The 20,228-nt window shown below is 39.4% G+C and overlaps 1 protein-coding gene across 7 annotated transcripts in view; it reads right to left on the bottom strand.

Annotated features, from left to right (window-relative positions):
- The window catches only part of NUP98 (nucleoporin 98 and 96 precursor), a 121,404-nt gene that overhangs the window by 8,557 nt on the left and 92,619 nt on the right, over positions 1–20,228 (bottom strand). For all 7 annotated transcript variants that reach the window (XM_059409779.1, XM_059409768.1, XM_059409808.1 and 4 more), the window contains 6 exons: positions 19,594–19,860; positions 14,261–14,418; positions 13,211–13,354; positions 11,254–11,396; positions 5,499–5,720; positions 1,270–1,511 (listed from right to left, as the gene is read on the bottom strand). In XM_059409779.1, the coding sequence (XP_059265762.1) occupies positions 1,270–1,511; positions 5,499–5,720; positions 11,254–11,396; positions 13,211–13,354; positions 14,261–14,418; positions 19,594–19,860 (1,176 nt within the window). The remainder of the gene's footprint in view (positions 1–1,269; positions 1,512–5,498; positions 5,721–11,253; positions 11,397–13,210; positions 13,355–14,260; positions 14,419–19,593; positions 19,861–20,228) is intronic.

Genomic DNA, 20,228 nt, shown 5'->3' with positions numbered 1-20,228 from the left:
ACGATTTTTATCCTTCATCTTGTTAATGTGGTGTATCACACCAATCTGTATATGTTAAACCACCCCTGTTATAAATCCCATTTGATCATGGTGTATAATCCTTTTACTGTATTGCTGAATTCAGTTTGCTAATAATTCACTGAGAATTTTTTTTCTTTATTTCTTTTTTTTAGATTTTATTTATTTATTTGACAGAGATCACAAGCAGGCAGAGAGAGAGGAGGAAGCAGGCCCCCCGCTGAGCAGAGAGCCCGATGCAGGGCTCGATCCCAGGACTCTGAGATCATGACCTGAGCCGAAGGCAGCGGCGTAACCCACTGAGCCACCCAGGCGCCCCTCGCTAAGAATTTTTGCATCTATGTTCACCAGGGCATTGGTCTGTACTTTCCTTTTCTTACGGTATCCTTGTCTGTATTTGCTAGGGGTAATGCTGGTCTTAATAAAATGAGTCTGGAAATGTTCTACCCTCTTCTATTTTTTGGAAGAGCTTGAGGAGGACTGGTATTAATTCTTAGAATTCTTGGTAGAATTCACTAGTGAAGCCATCTGGTCCTAGACATTTTTTTTTTTTAAAGATTTTATTTATTTATTTGACAGAAATCACAAGTAGACAGAGAGGCAGGCAGAGAGAGAGAGGGAAGCAGACTCCCTGCTGAGCAGAGAGCCTGATGCGGGACTCGATCCCAGGACCTTGAGATCATGACCTGAGCCGAAGGCAGCGGCTCAACCCACTGAGCCACCCAGGCGCCCCTGGTCCTAGACTTTTATTTGTAGGGAGTTTTTTGATTTCTAATTCAATCTGTTTTACTACTAATTGGTTTCCTCAGATTTTCTATTTCTTCATGATTCAGTCTTAGAGGCCATATATTTCTAAGAATTTATCCAATTCTTCTAGGTTGTCCAATCTGTTGGTATATAAGTGTTCATAGTAGTCTCTAATGATCCTTTGTATTTCTGTGGTATCAGTTATAATGTATCTTTTTTAATCTTGGTAAACAAAATTTCCTAAATATACAAATAGTTTAACATAATTCATGTATATCAAGCATATCCGTATGGTAAAGTAACAACCTGTCATCCCCTGCCCCTCTTGCCCCTCATCCAAGCCAAATTTCTTCTGCACAGAGAACTTCTGCAAAGTGTAATCGGATTCAATACTGCAAAGTACCATACAGAACATCATCCCTGGCCTGACTGATTATGTGATTCAGAGGTTGGAAGAATTTGGGGAGATTCCAGGAGACACAGGCCCTAATCTGAAGCACTCACCAGAAGCTAAGTGCTTGATGATGAATTTGTGGCAGCGGTTCCAGTGTCCAGCTTTAAATAAATAGAGGGCCTCCAGGTGCTTGTCAGATTCCATGTGTGCTCGCACTGCTTTGGCCTCATTAATCCATTCAGCAGGCACACAAAGTTTTTGGGTCAGGAAAGTCTCCTTAGCCCAAGACTCAGGGGTTTCCAATAGTTGGCAGTGCCGGGTAAGCAGCTCCCGAACCGCCTTCTCACGTATGCTGTAGGAAGAAAAACAATGCTGAATAAATCCTATCCTCACTGATGGAGAAGGGTGCCTCAGGGCAGAATGACCCCTGAGATAGTCTCTCAAACTGTAGGCCTTAACATTTAGTGGACCACTTCAAAGTACATTTTAAAAAAAAAAGAAAGAAAGAAAAAAGAAAAAGGCCAGATTAGCATTTACTTGCTTAATGAAATAGAAGTATCAAAGCACGTTATATTTTTACAATGAAAAAATAGTGAGAACTAATATTCGAGGGAATGTTGTCCAGTGCTAAGTAAAGGCTTTCCCTTTCTTTTTTTTTTTTTTTTTTTAAGATTTTATTTATTTATTTGACAGAGAGAGATCACTAGTAGGCAGAGAGGCAGGCAGAGAGAGAGAGAGAGAGAGAGAGGAGGAAGCAGGCTCCCGGCTGAGCAGAGAGCCTGATGCGGAACTCGATCCCAGGACCCTGAGATCATGACCTGAGCCGAAGGCAGCAGCTTAATCCATTGAGCCACCCAGGCGCTCAAGGCTTTCCCTTTCTTATCTTTATTTTCTTCCGGGTAACAGGAGATCAAGGACCAGATAGCAGAATCCTATCTTCCACAGAGTAGTTAGTTCTTCATAGTTCACTTCCAACCTCCTCTCTTCCTTTTCTCCCATATGGTCAGTACAAGTAAATGAAGTACTTTTTAAAGAGAAGGGCTCTTCCAGGTCCCTGTTTGCTTTTTTTCCCCTTCAAAACTGTCAGCTTTCATAATTCATCTTCTCTGCCTCTAGATTTAGGTTACCCTCAATCTTTTTGGTCTCAAGGCCCCTTGAGGAGAGACCTTTTCTTTTCTTTTTAAGAAGATTTTATTTAGGGCCACCTGGGTGGCTCAGTCGTTAAGCGTCTGCCTTTGGCTCGGGTCATGACCCCAGGCTTCTGGGGTCATGTGCAGGAAGCCTGCTTTTCCCTCTCCCACTTCTCCCACTTGTGTTCCCTCTCTCGCTCTGTCAAATAAATAAAACCTTAAAAAAAAAAAGATTTTATTTATTTGACAAAGAGAGACACAGTGAGAGAGGAACACATGCAGGAGAGAAGAGGGAGGAAGTTTCCCACTGAGCAGGGAGCCTGATGTGGGGTTTGATCCGAGGACCCCAGGATCATGACCTGAGCCAAAGGTCGACTCTTAAAGACCGGGCCACCCAGGAACCCCTCGAACGTTTCCTTTTCTATCTGGATCAATGGACCAGCCATTTATTTGTTAATTTTTTCTTTTAAAAGATGTTATATATTTCAGACAGAGAGAACGAAAGACAGCTGGGAGGGGAGGGAGGAGGGAATGGGCAGAGGGAGAGAGAGAGAATCTCAAGCAGCATGGCGTGCAATACAGGGTTCAACCCCACTACCCTGAGATCATGACCTGAGCTGAAATCAAGAGATACTCAGGAAACTTAGCCACCCAGGTGCCACAAAGAACCAGATTTATCTGTTTTTAAAAAAAAAAAATATATTTTATTTATTTATTTATTTGAGAGATCGAGAATGAATGTGCTTGCAAGAGAACACAAGCAGGGAAATTAGCAAAGAGAGAGGGAGGAGCAGGGAGTCTGACATGGGGCTCCATCCCAGGACCCTGGGGTCATGACCTGAGCTGAAGACAGAGGTTTAACTGACTGAGCCATCTAGGCGCCCCCTACAAAGGTCCAGATTTAAATATCAAATCAAAACTGGTCTCCTCATTTTAGAATCTTTTCTGAACACCTTTTTCAAGGCTTTCCATGGACCGCCCCCCCCACCTCAGCTGCTTCATTTCTAAAATTCTTTAATGGGGGTGGCTGGCTGGGTCATTAAGAGCATCGACTCTTCATCTCAGGATCCTGAGTTCCAGCCCCATGCTGAAGCGTAGAGTTGACATAAATAAATAAACAAAATAAATTTAAAAATTCATTTAAAAAAAACCCTTTATCAGGAAACCCTTTATCAGGAAAGAGGATTTCTACTTTCTAGGAAAGTAGGCTTTCCTAGAGCCTACTCTTAAATCACCAATTATCTTATTTCACCATGTGAAATTCCCCATGAATTTGTTTAAATAAAGGAAAGTATGAAGTAATTTTGCTTCCTCATAAAGGAGAAGAGAAGAAATTCCTTAATGGGAAGGCTGTGCTAGATGCTTTATACTTTTACTCCCTTAAAAAAACAAAAAACCCCAAAAAACCCCACAAACTTTAAAAAAATATTTTATTTATTTATTTATTTATTTTAGCGAGAAAGAGAAATCTGGGAGAGGGGCCAGGGAGGGGAGGGAGAAAGACAGAATCTCAAGCAGACTGTGCTGAGCACAGAGCCCCACATGGGCCTTGATCTTAAAATCCTGTGATCATGACCTGAGCTAAAACCAAGAGTCAGATGCTTAACTTACCAAGACACCCATGAACCCCTTAAACAATTTTTTTTATTAATTAATCTCAATGCCCAATGTGGGGATCAAACTCACAATCCCAAAATCAAGTCACACACTCCACCAACTGAGCCAGTCAGGCACCCCTCCCTCACCTCTTTTAATCCCACAACCACCTTTGACTAGGTAGGGATTAATATTATGATTTTAAAGATAAAAAGGGAGTATCTTTGGGGCGCCTGGGTGGCTCAGTTATCAAGTGGCCGCCTTTGGCTCCGGTCATGATTCCAGGATCCTGGGATGGAGCCCTGCTTCAGGCTCCCTGCTCAGCGGGGAGCCTGCTTCTCCCTCACCCACTCCCCCTGCTTGTGTTCCCTCTCTCACTGTCTGTCAAATAAATACAATCTCAAAAAGAAATTAAAAAAAACACAGATTTTAAAAAAAAAAGAAAGAGAGAGAGAGAGTGTAACTTTAACTAAAAATCAAAAGTGAGTAAGCTTTACTCTAAGTCCAAGTGAGTACACGATGGATCTAGAATTGAGGGAGGTCTGACTACAAAACTGAACTTTCCACACTATGTAACATGACAGAGAGTGCAACATAATGATTAAGAGCACAGACTCTGAGGGTGTTGAGTTGGAAGACTCTGCCATTTACTGTGACCTGAGCAAAATACCCTACTTAAGTCTCTCTGTGCCTTAGGCTGCACATCTATTAAACATATTTTAAGAGTGCTTATACATTCATTATGAGCATTAATTGAGTTGATTACTCACAAATGAGTTGTAAAGCATTTACAACCGAGTATAATATATGTAAAAGTACTATATGACAAAGTACTATATAAATGCTTTTGTTATTAGTGTAATACCATGCTACTACCATTGACAAAAAAGAAAAAATCTCCAACTTTATCTCATTCACACCATGGAGAAAAGCCTCCTCTAAGATAAAGAACAAAAATATTAGATATCTAAGCAAGAATATACTGGTAAATACAATACTATCAAACTTGAGGGGCAGATGTGGGTGGATGGCAAGGAAAGGCTAGAGAGGGAGAAAGTCAGCAGACAGAAAAAGCAGGGGTCCTCCCTGACTACTCATTACATCATTCCACAGAGCCGCTGAGGCAACTCAGCACACACTGTTTCTGCATAATTCCTGAACACACCACATTCAAGTGAATCTGTGTCTAAGTTAATGGGATAGCTTCATGTGGACATATCCTTCCTTTTCCTGTTCATTTTTTTCCTGTTACTGGCTAGTGTTTTCCCTGATCGCCATAGTGCATGGAGATCTCTTCTCACTTCTCAGACTACTGAGAGGTCTTATGATAGACAGCGTAATTTGGCACTTAACTCAAGGCAGTCTCACTTCCAACTTGTTCACGTGAATACAGAGATAGCTAATTTGGCACTTAACTCAAGGCAGTCTCACTTCCAACTTGTTCACGTGAATATAGAGATAGCTGTGGGCTGAACTCTTAAAAAGTTTATCACAGGGCTGGACCCAAAAAAAATTCTAGATGCTTACTTACTGAATTAAACCCTAGGAGGCTGATACCATTGGCACTGCCCTATAGCACTAAATATATAGTGGGTTCAGAGCTTCTTACTCACCTTGAGTTCTCAATGTGCAGGAGGACAAAGATGGCCCACTCCCAGAGCCCCTCACTTTCCAGTTGGCCAGCATAACTCGTCTGTAGTACACCCTCACACTGTTCTGAGAGATGAGTATAGTTAAGAGCCCGCAGCACCTCCCACAAGTGCCAGCTTAGGCGATAGTCCAAAGGATCGGCTGTTATACTTCGGGGCTCCAGCAGCTGGTTGAGATCATAATGTCTACAAAGGAAAATGTACTGAGTTATCATATCAAGCCAGCAGACCATCTGTATTGGATAGATCAACTGTTCTGGTTATGGTTTAGAAGATAACAAAGGCAGGCACCTGAGAACGGTAGCATTACAGACCACATGGTCTCCCTCTGAGACTGTGCTCTATCAGTCTACTTCTAGGTTCAGCCAGATGACAGAGCCTTCTAAAAATGAAGGCACCTCCTCTTTTGTGGTTGTGTGATCTGACAGGTATGCTGGTCAATTTGTCTGGCTAGATATTTACCATCCTGGTACATGGAATCTTCACAACTCTTAGTCTTCATTCCTTCATTTAACATTTATTTATTTTTTAAATTTTTTTTATTTGAGAGGGAGCACATGAAAGTGCATCAGCAGGGGAGGGGGAGATGGGGAGGGAGAAGTAGACCTCCCACTGAGCATGGCCTCAATCCCAGAATCCTGAGATTATGACCTAAGCTAAAGTTCAGATGGTTAACCGAAGGAACCACCTATGCACCACGATAAACCACTTAAAACATATAATTGCATTAGGATCTTTCAAACTGTTCTATTATATGAAGTTGCTAGAGTGCTAATTATCCTGTTTATCTGAACAGCTAACTAGTCTTCACGATGATTACTTCCTTCTACGGCTTATAATTTCTACCTCTGATTTTGTCTACATGGGCATTATACTTTATATAAGGAAATTCCGGTGCCCTGAGTTTTTAAAGAGTCCCTATACAGACTTCTCTTTCTTTTGCTGGGATCCCAAAGATTTTAATGGTCCTGGACCAGTTTATATGTAAAGTTCTTAGCGTGCAATTTCCACATCATAAGATCAGTATAAAGTAAGATCTCACACCTGTAAGTTCTATGGCTTAGATTACCATCCAATAACTTTACCTTTTGAGCGAAGATCCCAGATACTTTATAACTTCCTAATAATCCCCAAGTAAAGAACAGAAGTTTTCTTGACCAGTGTTGTCAAACTGAACTTTGTGGGATGATGGAAATGTTCTATAACCTGTTCTGACCAACGACAGCCAAAAGCCAGCCACATGCAGCTACTAGACATTTGAAATGGTGGCTACTATGAATGAGTAACTAAATTAAAAGTCTACTTAAATTAAAATAGCCATATGTGAATAGGAGCTATTATGGTGGACAGTGCAGTTCTAGACTATTTGTATGGGACAGACTGGATTTTTTTCAATTTTTAATTTTTTTATTAACATATAATGTATTATTAACCCCAGAGGTACAGGTCTGTGAATCGCCAGGTTTATACTTCACAGCACTCACCATAGCAGAGTGTGGATTTTATATAAGGATTTAGTCATAGCAATTCTACCTTTCATGAAAACAAGGTTTACTATCTCCTCTTACTCTGGTTTCTCTATTACTGGCACCTTGAGATACTCCTTTTTCTTCTTTTTTTCACATTAGATAAGCTGACATACAGTAAACATACAGTAAACATATTTAGAGTGTACAATTTTCATGAAGTTTTAATATATGTACACACCTGTGAAATTACCACCAAGGTCAAGACAACAAACAAACCTCCAAAAGCTTCCTTATGCCCCTCTATAATCCCTCTTTTCCTGCCCCTCTTTACAGCCACCCTTCTCAGGCACATAATGATCTGCTTTCTGTGATTAATCAGTTTGTATTTTCCAGAATTTTAGGTAGATTGGAATCATACAGTATAGTTTCTGGGTACTTTTTTTTTTTTAATCTCAGTCCTTTCAAAACCAGGTAAAATTATCTTGTGATTCACTGTGTTATCATGTGTATCAACAGTCCATTCCCTTTTATTACTGAGTAGTATTCCATTACATAGATACACCACAATTTGTTTATCCATTCATCCTTTGATAAAAATTTGGCTTGTTTCCAATTTTGGGCCATTACAAACAGAGGTGTTACAAACACCTGTATACAGATATATGTCTTCATTCTTTTGGTCAAACACCTAGGAGTGGCATGACTGGATCATATGCATGCAGTATGTCCAACTTGCTTTACTTTCTATTCTGTCAAACTGTTTGCCAAAGTGCCAATACCATTTTATATTTTTCACCAGCAGTGTATGAGAATTCAAGTTGCTCCACATCTATGACACCACTTGGTACAAGACATTTTTCCTTTTTTTAAAAGTAGGTTCCAGGGGCGCTTGGGTGGCTCAGTGGGTTAAGCCGCTGCCTTTGGCTCAGGTCATGATCTCAGGGTCCTGGGATTGAGTCCCGCATCGGGCCCTCTGCTCAGCAGGGAGCCTGCTTCCCTCTCTCTCTCTCTCTGCCTGCCTCTCCGTCTACTTGTGGTTTCTCTCTGTCAAATAAATAAATAAAATAAAATCTTTAAAAAAAAAATTGTTTAAAAGTAGGTTCCATGCTGGGAAGAGCTTGCACTCATGGCCCTCAGATAAGACCTGAGCTGAGATCAAGAGTTGGAGGCTTAGCTGGCTGAGTCACCCAGGGGCCCTTGGTCTTTTTAATTTCTAGCCCTTCTAATAGGTGGACAGTGATGGTTTCAATTTGCATTTCCCTATTGTCTACTGATGCTGGACACTTTTTCTTTTTTTTTTTTTCAATTTTTCTTTTTTAAAGATTTTATTTATTTATTTGGTGGAGAGAGAGAGAATGAGAGAGAGAGCACGAGAGGGGAGAGGTCAGCGGGAGAAGCAGACTCCCTGCCGAGTAGGGAGCCTGATGTGGGACTTGATCCCAGGACTCCAGGATCACGACATGAGCCGAAGGCAGTCGCTTAACCATCTTAGCCACCCAGGCGCCCAATGCTGGACATATTTTCATGTGCTTGACATCTAGATCTTCTTTGATAAAGCAAATGTTTTAATATTTTGCCCATTTCAAAATCTGGGTTGTTTTATTGAGTTTTAAGAGTTCTTTAAATGTTCTGGGCACACCTGGGTGGCTCAGTTAGTTAAGCAACCAACTCCTGATTTCAGCTTAGGTCACGATCTCAGGATTGAGAGATCAAGCCCCACATCAGGCTCCACACAGCACAGAGTCTGCTTGTTCCTCTCCCACCCCACCCACCCACTTGCACGCCCTTTCTCTTATATAAAAAAAATTTTTTTAAAGGAGTTCTTTATATGTTCTGGATACAAGATCTTTATGAGATGTATGAATTGCAATTATCTTCCCCCAGTCTGTGGCTTGTCTTTTCATTCTCCTAACAGTTTTTCAATTACTAACAATTTTTAAATTTTTTTGAAGTCCAGTTCACCAATTTTTTCTTGTATAGATTATTTATTTGGTGTCAAAACACCTCTGACTAACTCACAGTTGCAAAGATCTTCTGGTTTGGTCTGGTTTTTTCTGTTTGTTTTCTGGGTTAAGTTTGAAATTTAGGTTTCTGATCCATTTTGAACTAGACAAATAATAGAGATAAACAATTAAACCAAAAGCTAGCTGTAGGTAGACCAATCAAGAAAATAAAAAAGAAAAAGGACATATATCACCAATATCAAGAAGGAGAGAGACATAGTTACAGATCACACAGACATTTAAAAAGGATAATAAGAAAAAAAATAAGGAAAATGTTATGAATAACTTTATACCAATAAATATGGGATAACTTAGGGAAACAAATTCCTTAGAAGAAGCAAATGATTGAAAGTGATTCAAGAATAGGGGCGTCTGGGGCTCCTGGGTGGCTCAGTGTGTTAAAGCCTCTGCCTTCAGCTCAGGTCAGTCATGATCTCAGGGTCCTGAGATCGAGCCCCGCATCGGGCTCTCTGCTCAGCAGGGAGCCTGCCTCCCCCCCCCCCTCTGCCTGCCTCTCTGCCTACTTGTGATTTCTGTCTGTCAAATAAATAAATTAAAAAAAAAAAAAAAAAGAATAGGGGCGCCTGGGTGGCTCAGTGGGTTAAAGACTCTGCCTTCAGTTCAGGTCATGATCCCAGGATCCTGGGATCAAGATCCGCATCGGGCTCTCTGCTTGGCGGGGAGCCTGCTTCCTCCTCTCTCTCTCTCTGCCTACTTGTGATCTCTAATAAATTTTAAAAAATCTTAAAAAAAAAAAAAGATTAAAAGAAAAAGAAAGAGATTCAAGAATAAATAGAAAAATCTCAACATACTAGTTAAGAAATTGATTTTATAGTTCAAAAATGTCAACTGAACTTAAAATGTAAAACCACTTTTCATTTCCTTAGTAAAGAAAATGAAAAAAACAAGCCCTTACATTAGGATAACTGCAAAAACACATTTAAATAAAGGACTAATATCCAGAATATATAAAGAAATATTGTAACACAACAAGACAACTCTATTAAAAAATGGGCAAAAAAATGTAAACACTTTTGCAAAGGAGATATAGAGACAATGGTAAATAAGCACATGAAAAAATGCTCAATATTATTAGTCATTAGGGAAATGCAAATTAAAGCACTACTTTAGTTATTTATATTTTACCACAATATAAAACTATTATTATCTAGGGGCATCTGGATGGTTCACTCGATTGAGATTGAGGCCCATGTCCAGATCCCTACTCAGCAGGGAATATGCTTGTCCCTTTTCCTCTGCCTCTCCACCCCACTTGTTTATGCTCTAATAAAGAAAATCTTAAAAACAAATAAAAACTGTATCATCCTCTACCACAGTTACATACTTAATACTTTAAAATATTTAAGGAACTGAAATGAGATAGGAGTGATTAGTTATGACTGGAAAAAATTCCTTATTGTTTCTGACATGTCCAATAGTTCCAATAAGATAGTTTAAATTTACTGACTGTAATAATAGCATGTGTTCATACACTGCTGTAGGATAAATAAACCACTGTTTATTTAGGATATTTAGGATAAATAAACCACAACACCCCCCCCCACAATGAGATGCTATTATATGCCCACTAAAATGGCAGAATTTAAAAAGCTGACAACACCAAATTTTGAAGAGAATATGGAACACCTAGAGATCTAGGTGGGGATTTAAAATGATATAAACACTTTTGGATATATTTATATCCAAAATATTCATGGCATTTTATTCATCACAGCCAAAATCAAGAAAAACTATCCATCAATAAATGAATAAATTATTCAATTAAAAAAAACCTTCTAATATACATATTAACATGGATAAGTCTCAAAACCATTATGTGAGTGAAAGAAGCCAGACACAAAATTTAACAGAATGATCTCAATTGTGTAAAATTCTAGAAGAGTGAAATTAATCTACAGTAACAAAAAGTCAGTTAGTTATTTGTCTGGGAGGGGGGACTGATTGCAAAGGGGCATGAGGGAACTTTAGGGGGGTAATGCTATGTTAATTTTGAGTTACACTGTATTAAAATGCACACTTCAGTATTTGTAAATTGAATCTTCTTAAAGTTAAACACTTTTTAGATCTCTACCCCTAGATCCAAAGTTCTCTGCATTCAACCACTATAAATTATTATTTGTTGACTTATACAAATTTATGGCAAGTTGGTTTCACATTTAAGGGAAAAAACTCAGGAAAGGACTCCCTAGGGCCAATTAAGCCCTACCATACATGGTTCTGACTCACCTGTCACTGTAGAGTTTTAGAAGGTGAAAGCAGACATCTTGAAGTGGTCTCTGTGAGTTTTCTTCCTCCTTTACCACATAACCCGAGCCCTCCAGGTATGCAGGAAGTGGGGAGCAGGCATACCTGTCAGCCTCAGAGGAATTCTGAAAGGAAGAATTTGATAAAACAGTCACCAGTTACAAGTGTGTTTCAATAGATATGATCATGTATCAATAACTTAGACATATGTATTAAGAATGATGACATCCTAATGGAATGTGTCAAGGATCTTAAGCTTATTTTGCCGTGACACAGCCAACCTGTCTTCAAGGGACTACCAAAGGCTTTGGACAGTTGTCATTAATCATCATACTTTCTTGTCATAATTCTTTCTTTTTTGGGGGGGGGGGGGTCACAGTTCTTATTATACTCAGGTTTCTTTAGTGTTCTCTTTCTCCTGACAAATGGTATCAAAGGTAGTAACTACAGACAGTAGGAACTGAAGAAATGATGGCTTTTTTTTTGGACAGAGATCACAAATAGGCAGAGAGAGAGAGGGAAGCAGGCTCCCTGCCGAGAAGAGAGTCCGATGTGGGGCTCGATCCCAGCACCCTGGGATCATAACCAGAGCCGAAGGCAGAGGTTTTAACCCACTGAGCCACCCAGCTGCCACCCAGCCATTTAACCCACTATTAATGGCTGGTGGCACCAGACTCTTGGTTTGGGCTCAGGTTATGGTCTCAGGATTGTGGAAGTGAGGTGTGAAATCTCTTAGGATTCTCTCTCTCCCTCTGACCCTCCCCCTACTTCTCGTACTCTCTCTCAGGAAAAAAAATAAACTATAAACCCTACATTAATAATACTTTTATTTATAAAAAAGATCTTATTTGGTGCACCTGGGTGGCTTAGTTGGTTAAGCCTCTGCCTTTGGTTCAGGTCATGAACCTAGGGTACTGGGATCGAGCCCCAAATCAGACTCCCTGCTCAGCGGGGAGCCTGCTTCTCCCTCTTCCTCTGCCTGTTGCTCCACCTGCTTATGCTCTTTCCTCTTTGTCAAACAAATAAATAAAATCTTAAAAAAAATAAAAAATATTTTATTTATTTATTAGAGAGGGAGAGAGGGAAAGAGAAAAAGAGGGAGAGCGTGACGGGGAGCAGAGGGACAGGGAGAGAGAATCTCAAGCAGACTTCTTGTTGAGTGTAGAGTCTGATCCGAGGCTGGATCTCACAGCCCTGAGACCATGACCTGAGCTGTAACCAAGAGTCAGATGCTCAACCAACTGAGCCACGCAGGCACACCCTCACATTAGTAATTCTTTTTTTTTTTTTTTTAAAGATTTTATTTATTTACTTGACAGAGAGCACAAGTAGGCTGAGAGGCAGGCGGACGCAGGGGGCGGGGGAGGGGAAGTAGGCTCCCCACCAAGCAGAGAGCCCGATGCAGGGCTCAATCCCAGGACCCTGAGATCATGACCTGAGCCGAAGGCAGAAGCTTAACCCACTGAGCCACCCAGGCGCCCCACATTAATAATTCTTTAACCTCAACACAGTTAAGGCATATGATATATGATACTTAATGGCAGATTTTTCAGGCCTGCTAATTTGGGGCTATACAAAACTTGAGGTTGGGCTGTATCCAAGGAATTCCCAAAGGAATAAGACAGCATTAGGAAAAAAGAAAAACCCTCTCATTTGGGTGCAGGAAAACTGCTTTAAGAAAGTCAACTGTGGAAACATCATATTAAATAAAATAGAAGGAGATACTTGGAGAATTTTAAAAGTAGCCCTGTCCAGAGGCAGGAGAAAAGTTTCCCATCAGATTTCCTGGGTCCATTTCAATTTTATGGTACTTTCAAAGAAAGCAGTTAGGAAAAAGTATTATGAAGTAGGACTTGGGTGTTTTTTTCTCTGCAATACTTTTCTGGCAAAAACAGAACTCCCCCCATGACTCTTGGTTGGCTCTACTGAACATAAATACCTGAAATGCTTCTTCATACATGCTGAGTGCCCTGGAAATGGAGGCTGTTGGTGGAAGCAAATACCAAAGATGCACAGCCAGGGCACGTTTCCAATCCAAACATGAGCACACATTGATTTGCCTATGCTCTGTGAGCTGCCAAACCTGCAGGAGACAAAATCATCACCACAGCTATGTGTCATACATTATCTTGTTACTGCCCAGTTACTCACTTAGTCAAGTAACATTTTATTTCTTTTTTTAAAGTAGTCTACCCCCAACATGGGGCTCAAACTCCCGACCTTCAAGGTCAAGAGCTGCATACGCTACCAACTGAGCCAGACAGGTGTCCCTATTTAAATAACATTTTAAATGAACTAGACTGGCAGTGTTATTGATCCAAATATAAAATACAGTTTCCTTGGTGGCAGGTGAGAGGGCAGATTTAGACTATCGGTGCTTTGAGAAGAGATAAGAACCACAGAAAGTGAAGAGGAGGTCTTCTTACTGCCTGCAGTTGCCATCTTGTAAAACTTTAAGTTGTGCATAAATTCTGACCAGCTACTTCACTGCTGGAAAGCAACATCAATATGTCAATCAGACAGGCAGCAATGGCTTAAAATAATTATGCTTTCTCACCCACAGAATGAACAGAAGTGGCTATTAAAAAGAGTGATGCCACATGACATGAAAAAACGTCCATATAGTTAACTTACAGAACTACTGTGTATAACTGATTTTATTGGAATATACACATGTGTAAATATGCACACATATATGTTGATACGGACTTACAATATGTCTGGAAAGAGAATATAAAATTATTTACATTATTTACCACTAGAATAAGGGATATGGTGAACTTGATTTAATTTCTATATGACCAGTTTTCTTTTACAAGGTACGTGATGTACCTTTGTAATTTGAAAATATTTACACAGAATTTAAGAACAAGTTGCTTAGTTATATGTCACAGTATACAATTTACAAAGCTAGCTCTGTCCCTTAACCTCAAGCCGTCTTGGATTTATGAGAAAACGTATGCAAGTTAATGAGAAAAGAGGAAAGTACCGGTTTTCCAGCCAACAAGGCAAAGATACGCAGTCTCTCATCTTGGATGAAACAGTTAGCCTGGAGCTGTTGCCAATCCACCAGCTGCATAGTAAGCAGCTCCCGGACTGACTGGCTACCCACCAGCTGGGATAAAAGAAGGGCAAGACGATGATCACCTACAAGAGAAAACAGTTCTCTGGTGATTGCGAAGATTAAAAGACTTGCGGAAAAACCTAGGGACATTATCTTATTTCTTCTAGCCCTCAGGAGGAAGACCTTTACACTGTTACTGCTTTCTGCAGTAGTCCCAAAACATTGTTCAAGAACTTACCATTCTTCTGCTTGGGTAGAAAAAATTCAAAATAGTTTAACCTAAATTACATTAGACTATATAGTGTATAGAGTTCAATGTTAGATCTATTACTTCTGCAACCCTAGATAAAGTACTTCATCTGTAAAATGGAGCAAAGAATTATCTGATTCAAAGGTGTGTAGTGAAGACTGAGATCACATAATTGAAAACATGCCCAACGAGAATGGCACTGAGAAATGGCAAAATGAAACCCAGACAAAATGAATGTGTGAGAATCCCTGACACTCTCACTCTCACAGGTCTAGTCATCTCTATTACTAAACATTTTTAAGTACAAAGGACTGAGGCAATAAAAAGATTTTCATTAACTAGAATGTGAGGGAATAGAAATTCCAGTTGATGAAAACTTCCAGCTAAGTTGTAAGTTAAGAGGAAAATGCTTTGTTCCAGCCCTTACTATAAACCTCCTGTAAGTCAGTAGTCCTTCTCTTGTTTTTGTATATGGGTCAGTGCTTAAATGTCTATATAAAATACCATCCTGCCAGAACTGAGGCTTTCATCTCAAAAGTTTCCTTCATAAACTAGAGAGGTCTAAAGGAAAAAAATCATGCACCAGGAACACATCTGGAAATGTGCAGGACACATGGTCTCTCTATATATAGGTAATCAAAGCATAACTGGATTATGATTCATTCAGTAAGTGTTGTAGCCCACTTGACCATGAGCTGCTAGTTTTCTAGGTGAGAGATACCAAAAGGAAAAAAGATTATTTCAGTGTATCTAGAGAACCCAAAACTGAGGATTTATTGGCCAAGATGTATAACTATCCTCGTCACTAGAGATGGTGGAGTTCAGAGCTTGACACAATATATTCATTAAGATCCTCTTAGTGGGGCAACTGGGTGGCTCAGTGGGTTAAAGCCTCTGCCTTCAGCTCAGGTCATGACCCAGGGTCCTGGGATCAAAACCCACATCAGGATCTCTGCTCAGCAGGGAGCCTGCTTCCTTCTCTATCTCTGACTGCCTCTCTAACTACTTGTGATCTCTGTCAAATAAATAAATAAAATCTTAAAAAAAAAAATCCTCTTTGCTTTGATTACAGTCAACAAACCAACTGGCTGTTGCCAATCCCTGACTTTTCAAGAAGACTGTTCTCACTGATGAGGATTCTAGGTTACTTCCTCAAGTTAATTTTAGTGTATGGCACAAGCTAAGAATATAAATTAATCTTCTGCATGTGAATATTCAACTATCTCAGCATTATCTGTTGAAAAGACTATCCTTTCCATGTTTAAATTATCTTGGCATCTTTGTCAAAAAATCAACTGACTATAAATGGAAGGGTTTTATATTTGAAGTCTCATTTCTATCTTGTTCTATTTTTCTATGTTCATCCTTATGCCAGTACCACATTGTCTTGACTGCTGCAGCTTTACATAAATTCTGAAAACAGACACATGTTGAGTTTCCTGATTTTGTTCTTTTCTAAAACTGGTTAGGTTTCTTACATTTCCAAATAAGGATCAGCTTATTAATTTCTGCAAAAATGTCTGTAGTGGGCATTCTGATTGAAAATGCACTGATGTATAAATCAGTTAAACAACACTGAGGTTCCCAATCTATTACTGGGTGGTTTTGTTCCCCAAGGAACATTTGGCAATGTCCAGAGGGGTTTTTTTGGTTGTTACAACTGAGGGTAAAGGACTCTTATGGGCAGAGGGCAGGGATGCTATGCTACTAAGTACCTTGCAATGCCCAGGACAGCCTCCACAACAAAAAATAACCAGCCAAGAATGATAATAGTGCTGAAGCTGAGATACATTTCATGAACGTGAAATGTGTTTCTTCATTTACGTAGATCATCATTTCGTTACTGTTTCATAGTTACAGTACAAGTCTCATTTTTGTTACATTTATTCCTTAATTTTATTCTTTCCAATGTTACTGTGAATACCATTGTTTTTCTAATTTCATTTTGGATTGCTTGTTGCTAATACGCAGAAACACACCTGAATTTTGTACACTAATCTTGAATCCTGAGATCTTGCTGAACTAGTTTATTTAGTCCCACTGCCTTTTCTGTTGATTCCTCAGGACTGAACTATCAACATACAGAATCATGCCATCTTGGAATAAAGACAGTTTTACCTCTTCCTTCTTAATCTGTATAGCTTTTGCTACTTTTCCTTTCTTGATTACACCGGCTACAACATCCACTACAATTCTGTATGGAAATGGTGTTCCCAGAGAGAAAAACGAAACAAGATGAAACCAGAGAGGGAGACAAACCATAAGAGACTCTTAATCTCAGCAAACAAACTGAGGGTTGCTGGAGTGGAGAAGGGTGGGGGTGATGGGGTAGCTGTGTGATGGACACTGGGGAGGGTGTGTGCTATAGTGAGCACTGCGAATCGTGTAAGACTGTTGAATCACAAACCTGTACCCCTGAAATAAATCATACATTCTATGTCAAAGAAACGAAAAACAAAACATACCCCCACTCCAATTTAAAAAAAAAGAAAGAAAGAAATGGTGATTTCCCAAATGGTGAAATCTTCAGTCTTTCAATATGATGCTAGCTGTAGGTTTCTATGCATTTGCTTTGATATCAGGTTAATAATGTCACCATAGAACAAGATGGGAACTGCTCCCTCTATTTTCTGAAAGAGTTGTAGAGGGTTGGTATTACTTCTTTAAAACGGTGCTGATGGGGCACCTGGGGGGCTGAGTGGGTTAGTTAAAGCCTCTGCCTTCAGCCCAGGTCACGATCCCAGTGTCCTGGGATCGAGCCCCGCATCGGGCTCTCTGCTCAGCGGGGAGCTTGCTTCCTCCTCTCTCTCTGCCTGCTTGTGATCTCTGCCTGCCATATAAATAAATAAATAAATAAATAAATAAATAAATAAATAAATAAATAAATAAAAAAAACAGTGCTGGTTACCAGTGAAGACATCTGGACTTTTTCTGAGTGAAGATTTTTAGTTAGTAATTCAACCTCTTTACTTGTTATAGATCTATTTAGATTTTCTTTTTCTTGAGTCCCTTTTGGTAATTTATATTTTCCTAGGAATCTGTCAATTTTTTCAAAGTTACTGAATTTGATGAGAGAATTTTTTATAGTAGTCCCTTTTCTATAAGGTTAGTAGTGATGTTCTTTCATGCCTATTTTTTGGTAATTTGTGCCTTTCTTTTTTTTTTTGCCCCCCCCCAACCCCCATGCTCAGGGTAGTGACAGTTTTGTAAGCTTTCTTACCTTTTTCAAAGAACGGATGTTCAGTGTTATTGATTACTGTTTTTTCACATTGTCATTTTCATTGATTTCTGTTCTAGTCTTTACTATTTCTTCTACCTTTTGGTTTAGTTCTTATTTTGCTAGTTTAGAAGCTTAGGTTATTGAGAGTGCCGAATCCTAACCACTAGACCACCAGGGAGCTTCTAGAAACTTAGGTTATTGACTTGAGGTCTTTATTCCTATTGGGTAGATATCAGGTAACACTGATAGCATTCAAGTATTTTATTGTCTTTAAAATATTTTCTTAAGATTTTTATTTATTTGTCAGAGAGAGAGAGAGCATAAGCAGGGAAAGCGTCAGGCAGAGCTGGCAGAGGGAGAAGCAGACACCCTGCTGGGCAAGGAGCCTGCTGTGGAACTCAATTCCAGGACCCTGGGATCACGACCTGTGCTGAGGGCAGACGCTTCAATGACTGAGTCACCCAGGTGTCCCAAGTATTTTACGTTCTTTGATATTGTTTAGTTGTTCTATCAATTATTAAAAGTAGAGATAGTGAATCAACGGTTTTTAGTAAGCCTTGCCAAAAGTTTAACCTTAAAGAAAAGAAAAAAAAGTGGGGGGTGGGGGAAGGAAAAAGCAGAGTTTGTGAACAAATAAATCTAAGGACTTGACTTCTAACACTCCTTGAGATCTTCCTCTGCTAACATATATGTGTTGGTGAGCATAACTTTCTCTCTTTAATGATTCATAATCTTTTTAACTTTATAAAAGGCCAATGCTGAAGATAAATTTCCACTATAGAAAAATATATGAAGATCACAAAAAGCTAAACATGTAGTGACAGTGGAATGCAACTGTCCATGTAGAAAAGTTCTTGATTCTAGCTTTTCCTATGATTGTTCCTTACAATCCAAACTGGCCAAGGCCTCCAAAAATAAATCCAGTTGATGGCTCTAATTATTTGGTTTCCATAACAAGGTTTCAGTAACAAGGTTTGATCAGGGATTTTATTATACACAGATTAAACTGAACTATGCCATCTTTTATTCTTACCTAGATTTGTGTCTGGACAGTTATCAAATACTTGCTAAATGCCTCTCATTAGTGGAAGGAAAACTAAAAAAAGCACAAATACAAAATGGGAAATCCTTGGGAAGAAAAAAAAGTAGGTATCTCAACCTGGAAATTAAATTTACACACTTACTTGAATGAAATAAGTGAATTAATACAAAATACCTGTGTTTAAAAGGTTCAGAGACTTGATTATAGAAGGAGGGAAAAAACACCTAAATGTCAAAAAAGGAATTTGCTAACATGGTACATTTGTAGATAAAAGAATACAGAGAAGCATTTGAATATAATATCTATATTGGAGATCATGAAAAGAATACCATCTCTCTATATATGTAGCAGGGTACCATCTGAAAAGTTTACAGGCATACGTTGCTTTGTGTACACAAATTTTAATATACCTTATATATTACAAAGTAAACAGTCCAAGTACAAGCTGTACATTGAAATGTATAAAGTAAATACTGAAGAATTTAGGTGAATTGGATTTATTGCTTTTTGCTTATCTCTATCTTCTAGTTTCATTATAAATGCATAGGTAGAAGTAAACTTAATGCTTAAGGTTCTAAAAAGAAAACTAGAGAACACAGTCCCTACTCTGGAGGAACCAGCAATCTTCCTGGAAAGTTTATACTCCATTTAGGCTAGAAGACAAAGGCAAATCTACAAATTAAAGGGCAGGAACCACTAGTGAGTAGGATGTAGATAAGGATACAGAGAAGGACCATATGCCCTACCTGACTGCTGGGCCAGAGAGCAAGCCTCACTGATCCTCTTGCCCGTGAGGTAGCTGAAGACAGCCTCCACAGGCCTGTCTTTTCTGGTTAAGGAGACTTCCTCCTCAATCTGGGGTGCAGCAGTATGGGATAGCCAGCGAGAAAAAGTTCTTCTTCGCTCCAGAATCTGAATGTATTCACTAGGTTCATCCAGTTGGCTGTCAGGCTCCTTCAGGTGGCCCCATAAGGCTTCACATAATGTCCATGTTAGGCTCCAGTGCTGCACAACTAACACAGACAGGAAAACAATGCTATGACATGAAGTCAAAGTACCTACACAGAGGACATCACTCTAATTGTGACATAAAAATACATAAATTAATACATACCCCGAATAACCACTCAAGCTGATTGCCCTTAATTTGTCTCCAGCTCATTCTGCTGTGTCTTACAAGTTCTGGAGGTGTGGAGTATAACTGCTTGTTCATTCCATGTTCCTCTGGTACTTATATAACAAAAGTAACTCTATGCTCCTTTTTTTTTTTTTTAAAGATTTTATTTATTTGACAGAGAGAGAGAAATCAAAAGTAGGCAGAGAGGCAGGCAGAGAGAGAGAGAGAGAGAGAGAGAGAGGAGGAAGCGGGCTCCCCGCGGAG

The sequence above is a fragment of the Mustela nigripes genome, chromosome 1 (assembly GCF_022355385.1).
Source record: "Mustela nigripes isolate SB6536 chromosome 1, MUSNIG.SB6536, whole genome shotgun sequence".
In the NCBI taxonomy this organism is placed as follows: Eukaryota; Metazoa; Chordata; class Mammalia; order Carnivora; family Mustelidae; genus Mustela; species Mustela nigripes.
This window is presented reverse-complemented; position numbering and strand designations above follow the sequence as displayed.